This window comes from Phasianus colchicus, chromosome 33 (genome assembly GCF_987193195.1).
Source record: "Phasianus colchicus chromosome 33, bPhaCol1.hap1.1, whole genome shotgun sequence".
Taxonomy (NCBI): domain Eukaryota; kingdom Metazoa; phylum Chordata; class Aves; order Galliformes; family Phasianidae; genus Phasianus; species Phasianus colchicus.
In genome coordinates this window covers 2,239,987-2,257,261 of record NC_143468.1, presented here as the reverse complement: position 1 = coordinate 2,257,261, position 17,275 = coordinate 2,239,987, and the positions used below count along the sequence as shown (strand labels likewise).

At 60.2% G+C, this 17,275-nt stretch overlaps 3 protein-coding genes across 4 annotated transcripts; 2 read left to right on the top strand and 1 right to left on the bottom strand.

Annotated features, from left to right (window-relative positions):
* Nucleotides 1-36: 36 nt before the first annotated feature.
* Nucleotides 37-9,556, bottom strand: NCKAP1L (NCK associated protein 1 like). The gene is made up of 31 exons (XM_031609784.2): nucleotides 8,485-9,556; nucleotides 8,279-8,389; nucleotides 7,942-8,034; nucleotides 7,784-7,840; nucleotides 7,504-7,646; nucleotides 7,330-7,420; nucleotides 7,093-7,230; nucleotides 6,945-6,993; nucleotides 6,712-6,868; nucleotides 6,555-6,611; nucleotides 6,195-6,291; nucleotides 5,859-5,968; nucleotides 5,640-5,772; nucleotides 5,468-5,549; nucleotides 5,108-5,166; nucleotides 4,696-4,841; nucleotides 4,337-4,469; nucleotides 3,985-4,104; nucleotides 3,684-3,823; nucleotides 3,386-3,517; nucleotides 3,084-3,302; nucleotides 2,848-2,978; nucleotides 2,667-2,764; nucleotides 2,332-2,425; nucleotides 2,163-2,245; nucleotides 1,990-2,070; nucleotides 1,696-1,789; nucleotides 1,369-1,485; nucleotides 1,040-1,149; nucleotides 866-955; nucleotides 37-488 (listed from the first exon to the last, which is right to left on the bottom strand). The coding sequence occupies exons 1-31, from the start codon at nucleotides 8,584-8,586 to the stop codon at nucleotides 363-365; spliced, it is 3,393 nt and encodes a 1,130-aa protein (XP_031465644.2). The 5' UTR covers nucleotides 8,587-9,556; the 3' UTR covers nucleotides 37-362.
* Nucleotides 9,557-9,649: 93 nt separating this feature from the next.
* On the top strand, nucleotides 9,650-11,246 carry GTSF1 (gametocyte specific factor 1). 2 transcript variants are annotated; one of them, XM_090128270.1, is made up of 6 exons: nucleotides 9,650-9,864; nucleotides 9,955-10,081; nucleotides 10,164-10,253; nucleotides 10,336-10,411; nucleotides 10,494-10,692; nucleotides 11,113-11,246. In XM_090128270.1, exons 1-5 carry the CDS (start codon nucleotides 9,772-9,774, stop codon nucleotides 10,648-10,650), a joined length of 543 nt encoding a protein of 180 aa, XP_089984396.1. In that variant the 5' UTR covers nucleotides 9,650-9,771; the 3' UTR covers nucleotides 10,651-10,692; nucleotides 11,113-11,246. The 2 variants fall into 2 exon arrangements, with proteins under 2 accessions (XP_089984396.1, XP_031465645.1); XM_031609785.2 differs by lacking the exon at nucleotides 11,113-11,246 and having other exon boundaries at nucleotides 9,651-9,864; nucleotides 10,494-10,747.
* On the top strand, nucleotides 11,200-13,990 carry LOC149913931 (uncharacterized). The gene is made up of 6 exons (XM_090128273.1): nucleotides 11,200-11,276; nucleotides 11,728-11,775; nucleotides 12,446-12,535; nucleotides 12,668-12,753; nucleotides 13,121-13,309; nucleotides 13,817-13,990. The coding sequence occupies exons 4-6, from the start codon at nucleotides 12,677-12,679 to the stop codon at nucleotides 13,905-13,907; spliced, it is 357 nt and encodes a 118-aa protein (XP_089984399.1). The 5' UTR covers nucleotides 11,200-11,276; nucleotides 11,728-11,775; nucleotides 12,446-12,535; nucleotides 12,668-12,676; the 3' UTR covers nucleotides 13,908-13,990.
* The last annotated feature ends 3,285 nt before the right edge of the window (nucleotides 13,991-17,275 follow it).

Genomic DNA, 17,275 nt, shown 5'->3' with positions numbered 1-17,275 from the left:
CAGCCAGGAAAGACAAAGGGAAACTGAGGCATCGGCTGCTGGGGGTCCTCGAGGCTGCAAGAAGCAGCAGCTTTAATTCAAGCTGATCAATCCCACGGTGGATGGGTTCCCCAAAGCCTTGGGGACACACCTGAATCAACCCCCCCTCAGTGCCCCCCGTGAGGACCTGCATCCCCAAGGCCACCTGGGCACCAGGAAGCAGCCACAGCCACTGGGAAAACGCCGTTTAAGTGAAGGAGGTGATGCTGGGGATGGGATGTGAGAACATCCAGGAGCAGGTGGGTGCAAAGTGAGGGCAGCAGGGAGGTGTGAGGGAGGGGGTGAACCCTGGGGATGGATGGGAGCAGGGGGCAGGGATGCTTTCAGTGGGGTGGGAGCCTGCTGAGCAGGTTCTCCCTGCACACCTCCCGGTAAGCATTGCGGAGCAGCACGTAGGGGAAGCAGCTCTCCAGCATGTCCACAGTCAGGAAGGACGACTCCGCTACAATCTGGGGAGGTAAGGGATGTGATGTTAACAGCTTCCTCCCTCCCCTCGTGCCTCAGTTTCCCCTTTTGTCCCAAGCAGGCAGCGCTGGGTGCTCCCTCCCCGGATGTCTCTGAGCCCGAGCTACAGATTGAAACATTTGCATTTAAATTGCTTTGCAGTGCAGGGCGATCGTTCCCTGAATACCAATCCAGGGCGGGGGGTGCGCGGCCCCCACATCCAGCCCCCCAGATGGAGACAGGAGTGGGGTGAGGGCTCGGAACCCCAAAGCAGCTGCAGGCTGGGGGTTGCTGCACACGAGCTGGGCACAGCAGGAGCCCAGCAGCCCCCCAAGGACCCTCCAGAAGCCCCCCCAGGACCTCTTGTCCCTTCCACACTCACCAAATGCATGAGCAGAGAGACGGCGTCGCGGTTCCTGGAGCGCAGCTTGTCCGACTCCTGGCCCAGCTGCAGGAGGCTCACAGAAGCCAACTGAGGGATGGATCCTGATCAGCACCGGGCCGTGTTCACCTCCAGCAGGAAGGGCTGCACTCCCTCCCTCCCTCTCTCACTCACCAGCAGGAACTCCTTCAGGTGGGTCTCGATGTTCTTATTGTGGAGGGTGAAAAGCGCGGCTGACACGTGGATGATGGCCTTGGCCAGGCAGTGGATGTTGTTGTTGTAGCCTGGGGACACAGCGAGGTTGGGGACGGCGCAGGGCTACTGCTCTGCCCACTTGCCTTGGCTGCAGTTAGGGGGCAGCAGACCTGCTCTAGCATAGCTGCCATTGGGGTCCTGCTGTCCCCAACGACCTTCAGCTGCAGCTGTGGGACCTCGGGGGTCCCAGCACACACTAAGGGAGAGTGGGGTCAGTGGGGACACAGCTGGGCACGGCCAAGCCTTACCATCCATCTCGGTGTTGTAGACGGATGCTGGGTCGGAGGCCAGCAGGGGCAGGGACACAGCCACAAAGACCAGCAGCAGGCAGGCCACCTTGTAGTCCTCCTCTGAGGATGAGCCATCTGCCCAAGAGGGAGCTGACATCAGTCAGGGGTCCAAGGAGGAAACCTCGGAGACCCCAGGGAGGTGACACGGGGTGGGGGTCCCAGGGGAGGACATGGGAGGTGACAGCAGGCATCCAGAGAAACATCTCAGGGGGGTGGTTGCAGCGACAGGCTGCTGGTGGAGGATCTCAAGGACAGCCCCCCAGGACCCTGCAGACCCCACAATACCCATCTTGCTGCCAGCGAGGACGTTCACCAGGGCAGGGTCGATCTCACAGGGGATCCCCGCAGCTGAAGCCAGCTCGAAGATGCTCAGGGTGACCTGGGAGGATGAGGACATGCCAGGCTGGAGCACACAGTGCCATGTAAAGTCACACTGTGTCATGAAGCGCCATGCAGCACCCCACAGCACCACGAGGTGCCAACAGTATTGTGCCAGGCAGAAACAACCAACCCCTACACGGGGACAGCTGTCCCAAGCATGGGAGGTGCCACCCTGTCCCTGTCCCACTCAGTGCCCACCTGGATGTCAGTGTCAGGGGTGACCACATCTGTCAGGCACTCGATAGGGCCCATCAGGAAGGGGCAGTGGTGGGAGAAGACCTGCAGGGAGAGAGTGCTCACTCTGTGAAGTAGAACCCAGGGTGATGCCCACGGGGCTCACATCGATTCTGTGGGGCACAGAGGGCACCCACCTCCCGCAGGCCCTGCTGTGCCATGGCACGGAAGCTCAGGATCTCACCGATGATGGTCATCCTCTTCAGGACATTGTCGGCTGCTGTGGGGGAAAAGGGGTCAGCAGAGATGTGTGTGTGCACAAGTGTGCAAACGTGCAAGCCTGTCTGCGTACAGGCCAAGACTCACAGGTCAGCCGAGGCAGCAGAGCTGCCATCTGCTCAGGCTTGCAGGAGCTGGAGCGCAGCTGGACCAGCGTGTCCATGTTCTCATTGACCAGTTTCTGCAATGGATCACAGCAGTGGGAACACTGTCCTGGTGCTTTTGCCCCAGCTTGACCCTTGTTAGCAAGCCCAAGGGGCAGGCAAGGAGCTGGGATGGTCCCCAGGGTGGAACTGCCTGCCCTGGTGCTCCAACACCCACCCCTAGCACACTGAGCCTGGTCCCAGGACCACAAGCCTGGTGTCAGCACATCCAACCTGGCCCCAACACCTCAAACCTGGCCCCAAACACCCCAAACCTACCTTCAGCTCAGCGACCTGGGAGCTCACATGCCACATGAGATTGTCACTCAGGAACTTCATGCCATACGGCCCGATGAGTTCAGCCAACGCTCGCATCTCTGTGGGGATGGAAACAAGGATGGGGACATCACAGGGGGACAGAGGGGATGAACCCCCACGCTGTCCCCTCCGCATTCCTCACCTGAAACATCAGAAAACTCAGCAGCACTGAAGGATGGCTCGCCCTCACGGGGCACCGTGGTGAAGGCCTGCAGGGCAGGTGCCAGGACGATGGCCCCAGTGCTGGCCTGGCGCAGCAGAGCCTCCAAGTACCTGCAAACATCGAGCTGCTGACACTGACAAACCAGGATCCACAGCACCAGAGATCTACATCCCATTTAGGAGATAACCCAGGCACCTGGGGACGCTGGCACCCACCAGTTGGTGTAGATGGTGGTGAGGGTCTGCTCCCCGCTGGCATCACGGGGCTGTGTCTGCTGCAGGAGGACGCTGCGGATGATGCGTGCCGTGTCCAGGCCCACAAAGTGTGTCAGTGATTGGATGAAGGTGATGTAGGCACCCAGACCCACCAGCACCTCTGAGGGACGAGCCACCTCCTGCGTGGCCTGGCTGTAGCACGCCATGGCCACGATGGCCCTGCAGGGACAGCATGGGGGTGGCTGTAGATCCAAGCCCAAAGATCTCCTCCCCACCACGCAGCTCTGTGTCCCACAGCTTACTTGGTGAAGCGTGCTTCCAGGTGGCTGCTGAGGTACTCAGCCGGTGTCACCGTGTGCTCAAAGACTGTGAAATTGGGCACGTGGTTGAGGCTCAGGGACAGCTCGGCCAGTGTCAGGTGCAGCTTGTCCATGCTGGAGGGGGGACAGATGCTGTCAGCCTCACCACGGCCCTGTGGGGCTGTCCCCATCACCATCGTGGCCATGTCACACTCACACCCAACAGCTGGTACCAACCACCCTCGTGCTCACAGCTCTGCACTCCCACAGCCTGTGCCCACCCTCCCAGCCCTGCTCTCACTTGGTGGTCACGGTCCGGTCCTTCCTCTGGCTCTCAGCCCCTGGTTTGCCTCGCTCAGGTTCCCCTTTCTTGGATGGATGCTTCAGGGTCTTCTTGTTACGAGCCTTGCTGACGGTGGAGGCGCAGTGCTTGGGCAGCAGCTGGTGGCCACGGGCAGAAGGTTATGATCAGAGCCTCCAGAACCAGCAGCCACCATCCCCAAGGTTGAATCAGGGACATCACATCTGTCCCACACAGCCTCTGGTGTCCCAAGGTTGTGGAAAATGTGGACAGAGACCCCAGAGGCCACAGAGGCCCTCACCTGCTCACTGAGGTTGTGCTGCTCAGCACAGGCATCCATAATGCAGGCGCAGGCCTGCCGGGCCATCTCCTCCAGGAATTTGTTGCACAGCCCCAATGCTGTGGCCTGGAGCTGGGGATACTGCAAAGGAAAATGCACAGCATTGTCACAGCGTGTCCCCACCATGGGACATCATGCAGGCACATGGCACAAAGGCCACGGTCGCATCCACAGCATGCCACCAGTCACCCAAGGTCTCGTCCCCATCCTCCATCCCCTGCCACAAGCCACCAGAGGTGCCTGGCTCCTCCACAGCTGCATCCAGACACAGTGCCCATGTCCTCATGTCACCGCCCTGGGCAGCAGGGCTCACCTCCTCTGGGCACATGGGGTGGACGCAGCGGGAGAAATGGTTGCAGAGCAAAGGGAAAGCGATGCTGTAACGCAGCATCGAGGGCTCCTCCATCGTTGCCACAAACATCTTCTCTATGGGACGAGGGAAGAAACTGCAGGGATGGAATGCAGAGGGGCAGAACATGTGTCAGTGGGTCCGTCAGTGCCTTTGCTCCTATATCACGTGTGTGTTGTCCTTGTCCCCCACGCCTGTGTCCACATTCTCTGAGTCTACATCACCTCACCTTGCCCAGCCTCCCCCGTAACACATGGGCATCTCCCCACGTGTGCTGAGGGGCAGGAGCCAGCCAAGGTGACCCCTGTAACTCTGGAGCTCACCAAAGATCAGAAAGGTCGGAGGCCTCGGCCAGCAGCTCCTCCAGGGAATCAAGCAGTTTGGTGTGGAAGACAATGAGGTTCATGATGCGACCCACGTCGGGGTTGGTGCTCAGTGGCAGCACAGCCTTGGCCACACTGGTGTAGGCCTAGGGGGGACAGCAGGCTCAGGGGCACAGCTGGGAGCACTGGGAGCACTGGGGATGGGAGGATGATAGGGATGGGGTCCAAAGGTGGTGGAATGGTGAGGGATGGGGAGAAGGGTGAAGAAGGGAATGAAGACAGGGATAGGGACAAGGCTGGGGACAGCAGTAGGGAAGGAAGTAGGGGCATGGATTGAGATGGGAAAACAGGAGAGGGATTGGCACAGGGATAGCAGTGAGGACAGGGATGGGAATTGAGAAGGGGACAGCACCTGCAGCCGGAACCAGTCCAGGCGGAGTGGTGTGAAATCAAACTGCTCCTTATCATCAACTGCAGGAAAACAGAAATGTGGCCATGAGGAGGGGCTGAGGAAGGCAGGCTGGGTGAGCTTCAGGTTGCTTGTGCTGACTGGGAGGTATAGATCCAGGGGGTGCCAGTCTGGATGCATCACACTGGTAGATGCCAGCTGGGGGTGGCAGTGTTCACCCCACAGGACCCCCAGGAGTTGTTGTCTCCTCACTGTCCCCAGGAGACTGCAGCTGGGTGCCCAGCATAGCTCCAGGGCTGCTGCTGGGCTGCAGGGCAGGAGGACATCAGTCCCGGAGACACACAGCAGGTTCAGGGTCCTTACCTCCCTTGTCAGAGAGAGAAGAAAGGGAACTGACAAAGGACGACAGGATGATGGACTCCTCCTCGGGGCACACAGAGAGGTTCTGCGGGGACAGAGACAGGGACAGGATTGGGGACAAGCAGGATAGGCAACAGAGGATAGGGAGAGTCCCAGGTGTGGCATTCTGTGGTACCTGGATGATTTCACTGAGCACCAGAGCATCGAAGCGGGCCAGGTACTGGACGTGGTAATGCCGCAGCACCCCGACCTGCCGCCGCACCAGGCTCCGCAGCTGCTCCATGAGGAAAAGGATCTCTGCAATATGGCTGCCACCAAAGATGCCCATCAGAACAGGGGCAAAAAGCCCAAAATTCACACACCGCTGCCTGCAGCTCCCCAGCACCACGCTTACTTGTCAGCAAAGTCCTCCGGTGTCTTGGTTTTGGTGACATGCTCAGCGTGCCTCACCAGCCAGCTCACCTCGTCCCGGCAGAACGAGAGTGCCATGAAGACAAAGAGAGCCTGGGCACAAGCAAGCCATGTTAGAGGGCACGTGGTGCTGCCACTGGGCTGGCACCAACAGCCCTGAGCACTACCAACACACAGCACTGCACATAGACTCAAAATGTAACCACAGAGCTCTCACACCCAACCCCGTGCCTCATCGTGTCCCTCTCAGCCACCCATCTCCATGACAATGTTCCCCTCTACCTGTCTCCCTACACTGTCCCCTTTCCTTTGTGCTCACCTTGGGTCCCAGCAGCCCAGGCTGATCCTCCAGCAGTGCCTCAAGCTCACGCACAGCCCCACGCAGGTACACCCGTCGGCCCCGGTGCAGGGATCCACTGTGGGAGGGTCATGGTGGGGCTCAGAGCCCCCACCACCACCCCTCCAGCCACCCCGCTCACCCAGCAGGGATACTGCAGGCACCACATAGCAAAGGTGGGAGCTGTGGTATGGGCTCAATACAGATTGGGATCCCAGTGATCCTCTGCAACGCTCAGCTCTCTGGGACATGTTGGGACCCTGAGGTCCTTCCAAACCTTTGGGATATCGTGGGGACCTCCTGGCACCCTGGGACCCTCCCCAGCCCCCTGAGCCCCCTAACCTGTGAGCCACGGCATGTTCCTTGCACTCCTTGAGATCAGCCACCCGCTTCCCATAGCTGCAAAAGGAACACAGCTGGGCAGTGCCACATACGAGACAGCCTCTGGCACCCAGCAGAGCCCCCAGTGGAGACCCCAGCCCCGGGGGCAGCCATTTACCCCTTGAGGCTGCTGAGCAGCTCCTCAGTGACTTTGTGGATCTGTAGGGCCTCGTCACGGAGGAGGGTGATGTAGAGCGAGCCCTGCAGTGCCAACCGCCACAGCTCCAGGCACTGTGGGGACGTCCCCAGAGCCCCCGGGCACACCAGGAACCCCACTGTTGGGCAGAGATGTCAGAGAACAGTCAGACACCACGGGAACATGGGGGATCTGTGGGCACTTTGAGGACTCACTCAGGATCCAGCGTTCCATCACCTCCAGGGAAAGGTACTCGCAGGCCATCTGGGGATGCAGGCGTTGGTGTCACCACTCTGCCCTCCCGCACCCTCCCCGAGGTGGCATCCCATGGCACCAAGGTCCCCACTGAGTGGTGGCACTCACGGTGTCGGAGCTGGCAGGGCTCAGCATGGTGCCAGCAGTGCTGAGCAGGCTGAGGAGTTGGTCACTGCGCCACTGCTCAGAGCCCTGGTTCCTCCGTGCAAAGAGGAAATGGAGGGACAGGAGTGCACTGGTGACAGCCTGGAGGACAGGGGGACATCATAGGATGTGTCAGGGCCAGATGCAGGGGATGGATGTGGCCCTGCTGGCTTGCAGAACCCTCAGGAGCTCCCAGCCCACCTTGGTGTGTGGTCCAAACTCCTCTGTCAGCTTCTTAAGGGGGTGGTCGTATTCCAACACCATCTGGCCCAGGCGGGCAAAGCTGGAATCACTGCAGAGATAATGACACACGTGTTGGGGACAATCCTCAGTGACAGCCCAAGGGGGGACAGTCCACAGGGACAGCCAGCTCACCTGGCACCGTGGCTCATCTCATGAGCACAGTGGTACATGCCAATGAGCACCCGGCGGTCCTCGGTGCGAGCCAGCAGTAGGATGAGGGACACGTAGGTGACAATCAGGTCCAGGTAGCTCTTGGTGAAGTCATAGTTGACATGCTAGGGACAAGGAGACTGTGAGGATATGGCCATAGCATGGGCTGCACCAATCACTCCCCCAAGTTTACCCCATAAACCCTGTGAGCACCTCAAACTCCCCTGGGGACCCCTCCTGGCACCCCCTGGGTATCACTCACAATGTCAAAGAAGCACTGGTTGGCATCAATGGTGTTCAGCAACTCATAGACGTGGTCCTGATAGGGAGACAACAAGGAGACAACAAGGAGACAACACGTCACTGCTGTCCCTCCCAGTCTGAAATGCCAGCAGTGCCCCCCAGCACCCCACAGCTCACCCTGAATTCCAGGACATCCACAAAGGAGTAGTAATAGGGTCCCAGCGCACGGACAATGTCCCCCTTATCCTTGTGCACCGGTCCCAGGTGTTGCTGCAAGGGATAGAAGGGGACATCCAGGTAGGGTGACACAGTGGGGACACAAAGGGTGGGGTGACATGGGATAGGGGGTGGTGGAGTGACACAGGGACAGGGATGGAGGAGAAGCCAAGCAGCTATGACACAAAATGGGGCGACTCAAAGCAGGGTGACATGGGGGCACGACAAGGAAGTGACACATGACAAAAGAACGATCAGGATGGATGTGACACAGTGTTGGGGCAGCAGCGTCCCTCACCGTGCTGCTCCTCACATCCAGGTTAGGAAACTTCTTGTTGATGAACTTGACAGAAGGCTCCATAGCTTTGTCACAGAGGAAAGATGGCCGTGTCTTGGGGTCAGAACAGGTCTGCAGGGACATCCTAAAGTTAGAGCCCCCACAACCCCACCACACCCCCCGCCACAGCCCAGCAGCCTCCATTTCTTCATGGCCCCACCCCACACCTTCTTGATGTTGTAGATGCGGACGAGGACACCCCGGCCTCTGTCATTGAGGATCGTCAGCTTCTCAGCAAACTTATTCTGGTAGACGGAGGGCAGCGACATGCTGGCAGCGTACCGGAGGGGGGGAGGGGGCCACCCCGTATCCCCTTCTCCCTGATCTGCCCCACACCCCCAGCACCAACTTCCCCTTCCTCAACTTCCTGGGCTGTGGCCGTGGGCCACGTGATGCCGCCGCCGTGTGACGCCGCCACCGCCGTGGGATGCCACCAAAGCTGGTGACGTGCAGCACCGCCTGCAACCCTGTAACACTGGTCACAGGCAGAGCGAAGGCCATCGCTGTGTGACACTGATCACAGCCACACAGTGCTGGCCAGGGCCACGTGGCATCAGCCATGGTCTTTTAAAACCAGCCTCAGCCCTGTGTCATCATCCTGGACCATGTAACACTGCTCACAGCGATACAGTAGCACCCAGAGCCATTTGTAGGTTCACAGGACACAATCCAAAGCCATATGACACCATTCACAGCCCATATGACAGTGTTCAGGACTGTGTAACACCACACAGACTCATATACTAGCCCTCAAGGCCCTTATAACTCCTTGCAACGCTCACACAGCACCTTCCAGGACCCATACGGCCACCCTTAGGTTGCACACAGCACCCTGCAGGATACATACAGCATCCAGGACCCACACAGGGCCCTATAACACTGCCCAGGACTATACACCAACACACGTGATGCAAAAAAACACCACACAGGGTCCTATAAGACCCCTCAGCTCCCACATAACACCATCTGAGGCCCCATACCACCCTCTGGGGCCCATAACACCCTCTGGGGCCCCATAACACCCTCTGGGGCCCCATAACACCACACAATGTCCCATAACACAACCTATAGCCTATAAAACCCCACCCAGGGCTACGTAACGCCCTTCAGGCCCACGTTACACCCTGCAGATTCACAGAACGCCTCCAGCACTACTCAGAGCCCGATAATCCCACCAGAGCCATAAAACAACGCTAAGGTGCCTCCACCCCGGCGCCGCGGCGGAAGTTAGGCCGCGTTGCCACGGCGACCCCGAGGGCGGAAGTGGAGCCGCGCAGGCTGCGGCGGAAGTTAGGCCGCGTTGCCACGGCGACCCCGAGGGCGGAAGTGGAGCCGCGCAGGCTGCGGCGGAAGTTAGGCCGCGTTGCCATGGCGATGAGCGGGGCCGTTCGGGGGTGGGAGCGCGGGGCTCGGTGGCCGGTAGCAGGCCGCTGGAGCCCGACGCGGAGCTCAAGATGGACCCCGAGGCGCTCGTCCAGTGTCCCTACGACAAGGCGCACCAGATCCGGGTGTCCCGGCTGCCTTACCACCTCGTCAAGTGCCAGCGGGTGAGCGGGGCGCCGCGGGGCCGTGAGGCGCGATGCAGGCCTGGCCTCCCTTCACGCGCTCAGCGCCTTCTCCTCCTTCGCTTCCCCTAGAACAACCCGCAGGTGGCTCGCTCGATGGAGATCTGTCCTTTCAACGCCAGGCACAGGATCCCACGAGCCGAGCTGCAGAGACACATTGCCTGCTGCCCCGACCAGCGCCTGCTCTTCGACTCTCAGGGTACACGGCCGGCCACTCCCCAGCTGCAGCACGGAACCCCTCACTCAGACACACGTCCCTACTGTGCTCTCTGTGTTCACAGGGTCGTCCATGTGCACCGGTGACCAGGCAAAGCAACCCAAGGTCCCCGTGGCCTGGCAGGCCCCCCCGTGCCAAGAGGACTGGGAGGCAGGTGAGTGTCCTCAGGGTGTCAAGTGGTGCCTCCCCCGTGCCCACCCAAGGCTGGCACAGCCCTGTCTCATTATCCTTTGCAGAGGTCAGTGAGCTGGAGGAAGCTGCACCGTTTATCCTCGACACCACTATCAGTGAGCTGCCCCTCCAAGGAGACAGGTAGGAGTGTGTGGGGCAGAGAGTGCTCTCTACAAGGTGCTGCCCACCCTGACCCCTTTGTCTTGCTCTCCCTCCCCCCCAGCACTGCTCTGACTGCACCCCCAAACTGGAGCGAAGGTGTGGGTCCTGCTGCAGCAACGGTGACAACAGGACACCTCGTGAAGGGGCCGGGCCAGCAGGAGCAGAACAGACCAAGGAGGGTGGTGGCACAGCCGAGGTGGTGCCCACCTCCCCACTAGGACCAGGGGAACCACGGTGCAAGCAAGGGCAGCACCTGCTTGGTATCTGCTGCAGGGAATGGTTGTAGCAATAGGTTTTAAAAACGTTTTGCAAATATGTGGCTTGTGAGTGTGCATGGTGTCCTGTCGCTTTTGGTGGAGGGGAACTGCTTGGCATTGCTGATAGGGGACAGCAGCAAAATGGGGACCATAGTGGGTTGGGGAAGGGGGTTCCAGTAGGATGAGAGTTGAAGGATGGGGACAAAGAGGATCCTCTGGTGTGAGCATGTCATTGGTCCACCATGTTGCTTGTCCCCTGCACTGCTTGCCTGTGCCCTCAGCATGTTCCGTGCAGCCTCCTGCTTGTGGGGGGAGCAGCAGTTGCATTCTGGGGCCTGTCCATGTCTCCATACCCCCCACAGCACATCCCCATGGCCGGCCTGCGTTCCAGCACTGCCCCCCATAGCATCCCTGTGTCCCCAGGTGCCTCCATAACACCCCTGCTCTGCCTGTACCCAGTCCCTCAGCAGTGTGTCCCCAGGTCACTGGTGCCCCGTTACCCCCCCCCAGCCCATCCCCTTATCTCAGATGGGGACAGCACAGAAGAGGACGTCCAGAACCATCCAGCATGGCCAAAATTGCACCAGGTAACCCCAACCTCCCCTCCAGCTCCCACTCACACCCCTTCCCCTGACATGTAGGGTCTGCTGCCCACCCCCCCTTGGTGTACCAGATCACCTTTTCAGCCCCCCCCCCCCTCACCAGAACAAATGAAACATTTGCAGCCTGGTACCCAGTGGGTGCTGCCCAGATTTTGGGCTCAGGGTTCTATTTTAGTGCCTCTTACACAATTTGGACACTGCGTGCTCAGGCTGCATCACCAGGGCAGTCAGGCCATGGGTTTCCCCACCCGGCAACAGAGGGGGGGGGGGGGAATGAAGGAAGCCTCTTTAGCCCCCACCCTGCACGATCCTCCAAAAGATGTGTCACCACATCCCGTGTGACACCAGCCAGCCCATGCACAGCTCTGGGTGTCCCCCCCTCAATCCTCCACCCCGCTCCCTAATTTCTCCCCCCCTCTTTTCTTTTTTCACACAGGATGTTTCTGGCTGGGGGGAACCCACAGATCCCCAGCCCTGCCAGAAGGTGAGGAGAATTCGGAGGAGGCTCCGGATTTGGGGCGGGACGGATGGAAATGGGAATTTGTGTGTCACACTGCCTCCCCTGGCCGGGCTCCCACCCACCCCCAGCACACATTAACCCACGCCAGCCAGGACAATCGCACCAAAGTCAGTCGTGGGGACCCCGCGGGGCTCAATTTGGGTAGAAATCCTGCTTTTTGCAGCAGTTCACAGAGAGGTCAGCTATTTATCCTTCCCCGTTTGGCGGGGGGGAGCACGCAGGCGGGGTCGCGTCCGTCCCTCCTGGCTGGGCAGAGGAGGAGTGATCTGGTGTTGCAATTAATTCCTCCCTCGCCGGTGCCAGAATTGCAGCTGCAGAGAGGTTTTTATACAGCTAATAACTCCTTTTAATGTACATCTGGCAGAATCTGCACATCCTGGGCTCGGCCCATCTGGGAGACTCTTTTCCTCTCTCAATCTCCTATCCAGAGTCTGAATCCTCATCACTGAGCAGGAGGAGCTCCTTCCTCCCGTCTCCTTACTAGGATTTAACCTACCTTTGCCTGAGCTCCCATTTTTTTTCCGCATCAAAACCCATTTTTTTGAGTTTATGGGGGGGGTTAACCCTCTGATTCTCCTCCCCACGGGGAGAATCAGGCCTCCCTCCTGAGTTTATCTCCTCTTTTCCTCCGTAGCATTCCCCAATCCCCACTGCCTGTGCTGCCATCCCACGCCGCAGAGCGGAGCCTCTTCCCCTGCTCCCACCTCACAGTGCTGCCCCACAGGTGGAAATCCGGCCCAATCCCTCCTTGCTCCTCAAGGGTTAAAGAGGAATTTCTCCGGCTTTGTGCCTCGCTTGTTTAAAAGCATCTGACTGCTTCGGATTTGCTTGACATCTCTCCCCTGTGGTTTTGCAGAGCAGTTTCATGTGTGCTTTGAACCGTGCCAATAACGGCGTTGCAACACTTGCCGAGAGTTTTGCTCAGAGGGTGGATCCAGCCGGGTAGGTTGAAGGAATGGGTTATTTTTGTCAGGGAAATGAATGGTAAATGACAGGCGTTCCCCCCCACCCCCCCTTTTTCCACCTATTTTGCCCCGTTGAAAGCAGTTGTGGATCCTCACTGTGCTCTCAGAGGAGCGATGCTGGGGGAACTGCAGCGTGGCTCCCAAAAATCTCCATGGGGCGCCCTGGGGTGGTGCTCTGAATCCCATGTGTGGGGTGCTTGCTTGTCAGCCACCCCTCAGCAGACCCCAGAACTGCAGCCAGGCCTGTTCCCCACACCTTGGTGTCACACCTTGGTGAAGCTGTGGGGCTGGGGGAGGCAGCAGCAGCATGCAGTGACTTTGCTTTCTGCTTTGACACCCCGCAGCAAAGCAGCAGTTGCCCCATCCAGCATTGGATCAATGCTGGTTTCCTCTTGCACGTGCAAGGAGGGTTCCCTTTGCACCTCTCAGCAAAGCCTCTGCTCCTCAGCCACCACTTCTGCTGCTTCTGGCAGAGCCGTCGGAGCGTCGGATTTTCCTTTTGCCTGGGCCACAGCCAAGGAGGGCATGAGGAGGTAGGGAGGAACGGGCTGGGTTTTGGACAATGAGCATCACTGCCTGCTTCCAGCACGCAAGCAGAGGCTCTGCAGCTCCCATCTGGGTCGCTCCAGGGTGTGAAAAGTCGTTTGCAGGGTGCTGCTAGCTGACAGCTGTGAGCTGAGGGCAGGAGGAGCTGCTGGGATGGCTCCCGTGTGCATGCGAGGGGGGGTTTTCCTGCACTGAGGCCGGATGTTTTTCCCAGTGCATGGAGAAATTAGGGGCTGGGCTGCCACACCAGGCTTGGAAACACAGATCTCTGCCACCCTCATCATCCTCTGTGCTTTGTGAGCACCTGTGTAGAGCAGACAGAGCCCGCTGTGCTTTGTGGTGGCTCTTCTACACTCTTTTGGGGTGATTTCCTGCCTGTTTGGTGTTGCCTTGCTATCCCCAACCCCAATAACTCTAACCCTAACCCCAAGTACTTCAACCATTTCTCCCTGTTCTCTTCCATGGGGTGATGAAACACCATGTGGTGCCACAAGCACCTGGACCAGCAGAGCCACCCAACCTGCACCAAGGGGACTTCAGCTGAGCCCCCCACCCAAAATTGCCAGCAACCCCTGGGAGATGTGAGCAGTGAGTACCTGGCCACCCTGGCAGTGCAGCGTGAGCTCGTCTGCACGACACCCATTAAAAATTCCCCTTGCCTTAACTCACACCATCTCCCTGCTGTGATTCACGGTGAAGGCGGATGGGGGGGAAAAAATAAACCAAAAATTTCCCATCAAACTGCTCCTGAAAAAGGCAGGAAGAGGAGGAGGGCAGCAGCTAGCCAACGTCTGGCAGTTGTAGGCAAATGGCAGCGAAGAGGCCCTGGCCATAAAGCAGCTCTGTCTGCCCTCACCGAAGGGCAGGGAGTGCTTTGAAGTCGCTGGGTGTGAGATGCGTCCCGCAGGTTCTGTGTCTGCAGAGTGTCTGCTCAGCACCCAGGGAGGTGTGAGGCTCAGCCCCAGGGGGATTCCCTGAAGGAATCGCTCCCTCTGCAGCTTCTGGGGGAGTTTTGGCACTTTGGCTTTCAGTTCAGATGGGATGTGAGGAGATCCCAGCACCAGGCTGGCTCAGCAGCTCTACCTATCCCCCCCCTCCTGCTGCCAAAATCAGGGCTGAGCGTTGCCACAGCGGCCACAAAGCGGGGAGCAGCTTCCTTCCTTCTGCAGGGCATGCCCTGCTGTGCTTGCAGCCTCACACGAGGGGAAATTCGGGCACAAAGCAGAGCTCAGGGAGAGGACTTTCCCTGCCCCAAAGCTCACAGCTCTGTGGGCACGGCTCTGTGTGGCGAGCAGGGCTCATTAAAACAGGAAATTGGGTGGAAAAACAACAAATGGCCCAAAGCAGCAGGGCTGGGGTGAGGAGGGCAGTGCAGTGTCTGTGTCACCTTACGGTGCTGAAGCTGAAGCTCGTGCCCTTACAATGCCCCACACTCAGGGTTGGTTTTATCACAAGCACTGCGTCGGTCTGGGGGGGGCTGTGGGGTTTTGCACAACGTCAGCTGGCTGCAGTGGGGCTGAGCTGGGAGGGCTGGCAATGGGGAGGGCTGGCACGTCCCCAAGGGGCCCAAAATGGGGTTGGGAGGGGGGCAGGAGGGCACAGCTGGCAGCGTGCAGGTGTGTGTGTGTGCAGATGCAGGGTTGATGTTTGCACACTGCGTGTGTGTTCCTGTCCCAGTGGGGCCTCCTGTTACACGTGTGTGTGTCAGTCCCTGCGGTGCCACCTCTGCCCTGTGGCTGTGGCAGGTGTCTCTGATCATTGCCATGCCCACATCCCTGTGTTTTCCTGATCACAGTTCAGTGCCATGGCCTTGCCCACATCCCTCTCTGTGTCCCTGCTTGTGCCCTGCCTGTGCCACGTCCTTGCCCATGCTTTAGCCCACAGCCCTGCACGTTCCCATGCCCATTTCCCTGAGCATTTCCACGTTCCCACCTGTATTTCTACCCACATCCCTGCCCGTGTCCCCACACATTCCCATGTCCCTGCCTGCCCCCCCGCTGCCCCCCTTCCTGGCTGTGTGTGCTCTCCCCAACGCCTGCAGTTCCAGTGCCTTTTTGGGAAGCATTCGGCGCGTGGGGCTGCACTGCACAGCACTGGGCCCCGTGCCAGCCTTGGGATGGCTCCATTCCCTGCACCCCCTGCACGGTGACACCGAACCCCCGGCACACGCGTGTGCACCCCGGATCACCGAGCTTAACCCCCCCCCCCCCGCCTCCTTCTTTTCCCCACCTTTGGGTGCCCCCGTGTCTCCCTGGGGATTTTCCCCCCTCGGCCACCCACATGCTTTTCCCATCCCAGCCCCCCCAAATGCTGCTGTGCCCCAGCAGAGGGAGGGGGCAGGGGGTGACGTGGCCCCGCTGCAGGCCCAGGCTATATAGGGGCTGGCGGCGGCGGTGAGTCAGGCTTGGGGCCCCCCGCAGCCCCCCCTCCCCCCCCCTCCAGGCCCTGCAGTGACTCAGGGACGCCCTGGCCATACTTAGCCGGGGGCACCCGCACCCTGACCCCGGCATCGGCATCCCTGGGTGGGGCTGGGGGTGTCCCAAGCACAGATGGGGGGGCCCACAGGGTGTCCTTTGGGGGGGGTGGGGTATAGGGGTGGTATCTATGGGGTGTCTACGGGATGGGGGGCTATGAGGCAGGAGGGCTATGGAGGCAGGAGGGCTATGAGGGGTCCTGGAATGGGGTAGGGGAAGATGGGAGGCCATTGGGTGCCCCCCCAGAGGAGGGTTGTAGGGCTGTTCTGAGAATGGGGGGTGGGTGGAGGGATGGGGGTCCACAAGGATGGTACCCATGGGGTGTCTGCGGGATGGGGGGAAATGGGGAGCACCCAGGGAATGGGAACTGTGGGGAATGGCAGCCGTGGGGTGAACCCGAGGTGGGGCTGTGGGGGTGTCCTGGGAATGGGGAGCAGAAATGGGGCTGGGGGTGCAGGGAGCCACACTCTGGGGAAAAGGAGGGGGAAGGGGGGAACCAGGCCTTAGGATCTCCATGGGAAACAGAACAGAGGGGAAACTGAGGCACGAGCAAACAGCGTGCAATGCACGGTGCTGACACGGGGTGAGCACAGCAGACGGTGCCCGGGCACACGCGTGTGCACCAGGGGCAGAGGCCAACATGGGGCCTGGCGTGCGAGGGCAGGAAGGGCTCCGGCGCCAGCACATTGTTCAGCACCCGCCGTCACTTCCCCGTCCCCAACCACGGAAATGTCCCCATTGTCCCCACAGGCACCGTGGGGGCACAAACACCCCCCCCCCCCCCCACACACACACACACACAAACACACACCCCCTCGTGTGCAAACCCCCGCGCTCAGCACCCAAAGGTGAAAAGCAGCGGTGCGAGCAGCACCCCATGCTGCACAGAGCGGGGGGCTCCCATCCCATCCACACCACAGGGGACAAAGGGACACCCCCATGTCCCCCCCTCTCCCCCCCTGACCCCAAATCCCCCGGACCCCCTGCCCAGCTGTGCCGGCCGCCATTGCATCAGCGGCGCAGGAATGCGGCGGCCCCGCAGCAGCCGTGCGAGGCCCCGACCCCCCCCTACCCCCCCCCCTTTGCACAGCCCCCCTCCCACCGCGGCCCCTCGCACGCCCAGGCACCCCCCTCGCACGGGGCCCTGCGGGGGGGGCACCTCTTGCACGAGTAGAGAGGGAGAAACGTGCAAACGTTGCACGCTCAGGCAGCCGACGCTCAGCGCTCTTTGCGCGGTGGGGAAACGTGCGGATTTGCACACACACGTGGAAGGAGGAGGCGGGCGTGCATTTTGCACGCTCGTATATTTGGGGGTGTATTTGCACGCTCACACACTGGGAGGTGCATTTGCACACTCGCCAAGCGCGGGTCCCCAGCTGTGCGCCCTTGGCACAAAGGGATAACGGCACCCATGGCTGCTCGCCTTGCACACCGTTGCACAACCACCCTGCGTTTGGGCACTGTCCTCTTTTGGGGAGG

Excerpts from the sequence above, each read along its gene's own strand:
- NCKAP1L (XM_031609784.2), bottom strand. The coding sequence starts at position 8,586 with ATGTCGCTGCCCTCCGTCTACCAGAATAAGTTTGCTGAGAAGCTGACG. Across the intron at positions 7,421-7,503 it reads GAGATGAGCCACGGTGCCAG|TGATTCCAGCTTTGCCCGCC; the intron begins GTGAGCTGGCTG and ends TTATCTCTGCAG. Across the intron at positions 6,292-6,554 it reads GAACATGCCGTGGCTCACAG|TGGATCCCTGCACCGGGGCC; the intron begins GTTAGGGGGCTC and ends ACCCTCCCACAG.
- GTSF1 (XM_090128270.1), top strand. The coding sequence starts at position 9,772 with ATGGACCCCGAGGCGCTCGTCCAGTGTCCCTACGACAAGGCGCACCAG. Across the intron at positions 10,254-10,335 it reads CCAAGAGGACTGGGAGGCAG|AGGTCAGTGAGCTGGAGGAA; the intron begins GTGAGTGTCCTC and ends TATCCTTTGCAG. Across the intron at positions 10,412-10,493 it reads CTGCCCCTCCAAGGAGACAG|CACTGCTCTGACTGCACCCC; the intron begins GTAGGAGTGTGT and ends CCTCCCCCCCAG.
- LOC149913931 (XM_090128273.1), top strand. The coding sequence starts at position 12,677 with ATGTGTGCTTTGAACCGTGCCAATAACGGCGTTGCAACACTTGCCGAG. Across the intron at positions 12,754-13,120 it reads CAGAGGGTGGATCCAGCCGG|CAAAGCAGCAGTTGCCCCAT; the intron begins GTAGGTTGAAGG and ends GACACCCCGCAG. Across the intron at positions 13,310-13,816 it reads GCCAAGGAGGGCATGAGGAG|CACCTGGACCAGCAGAGCCA; the intron begins GTAGGGAGGAAC and ends TGGTGCCACAAG.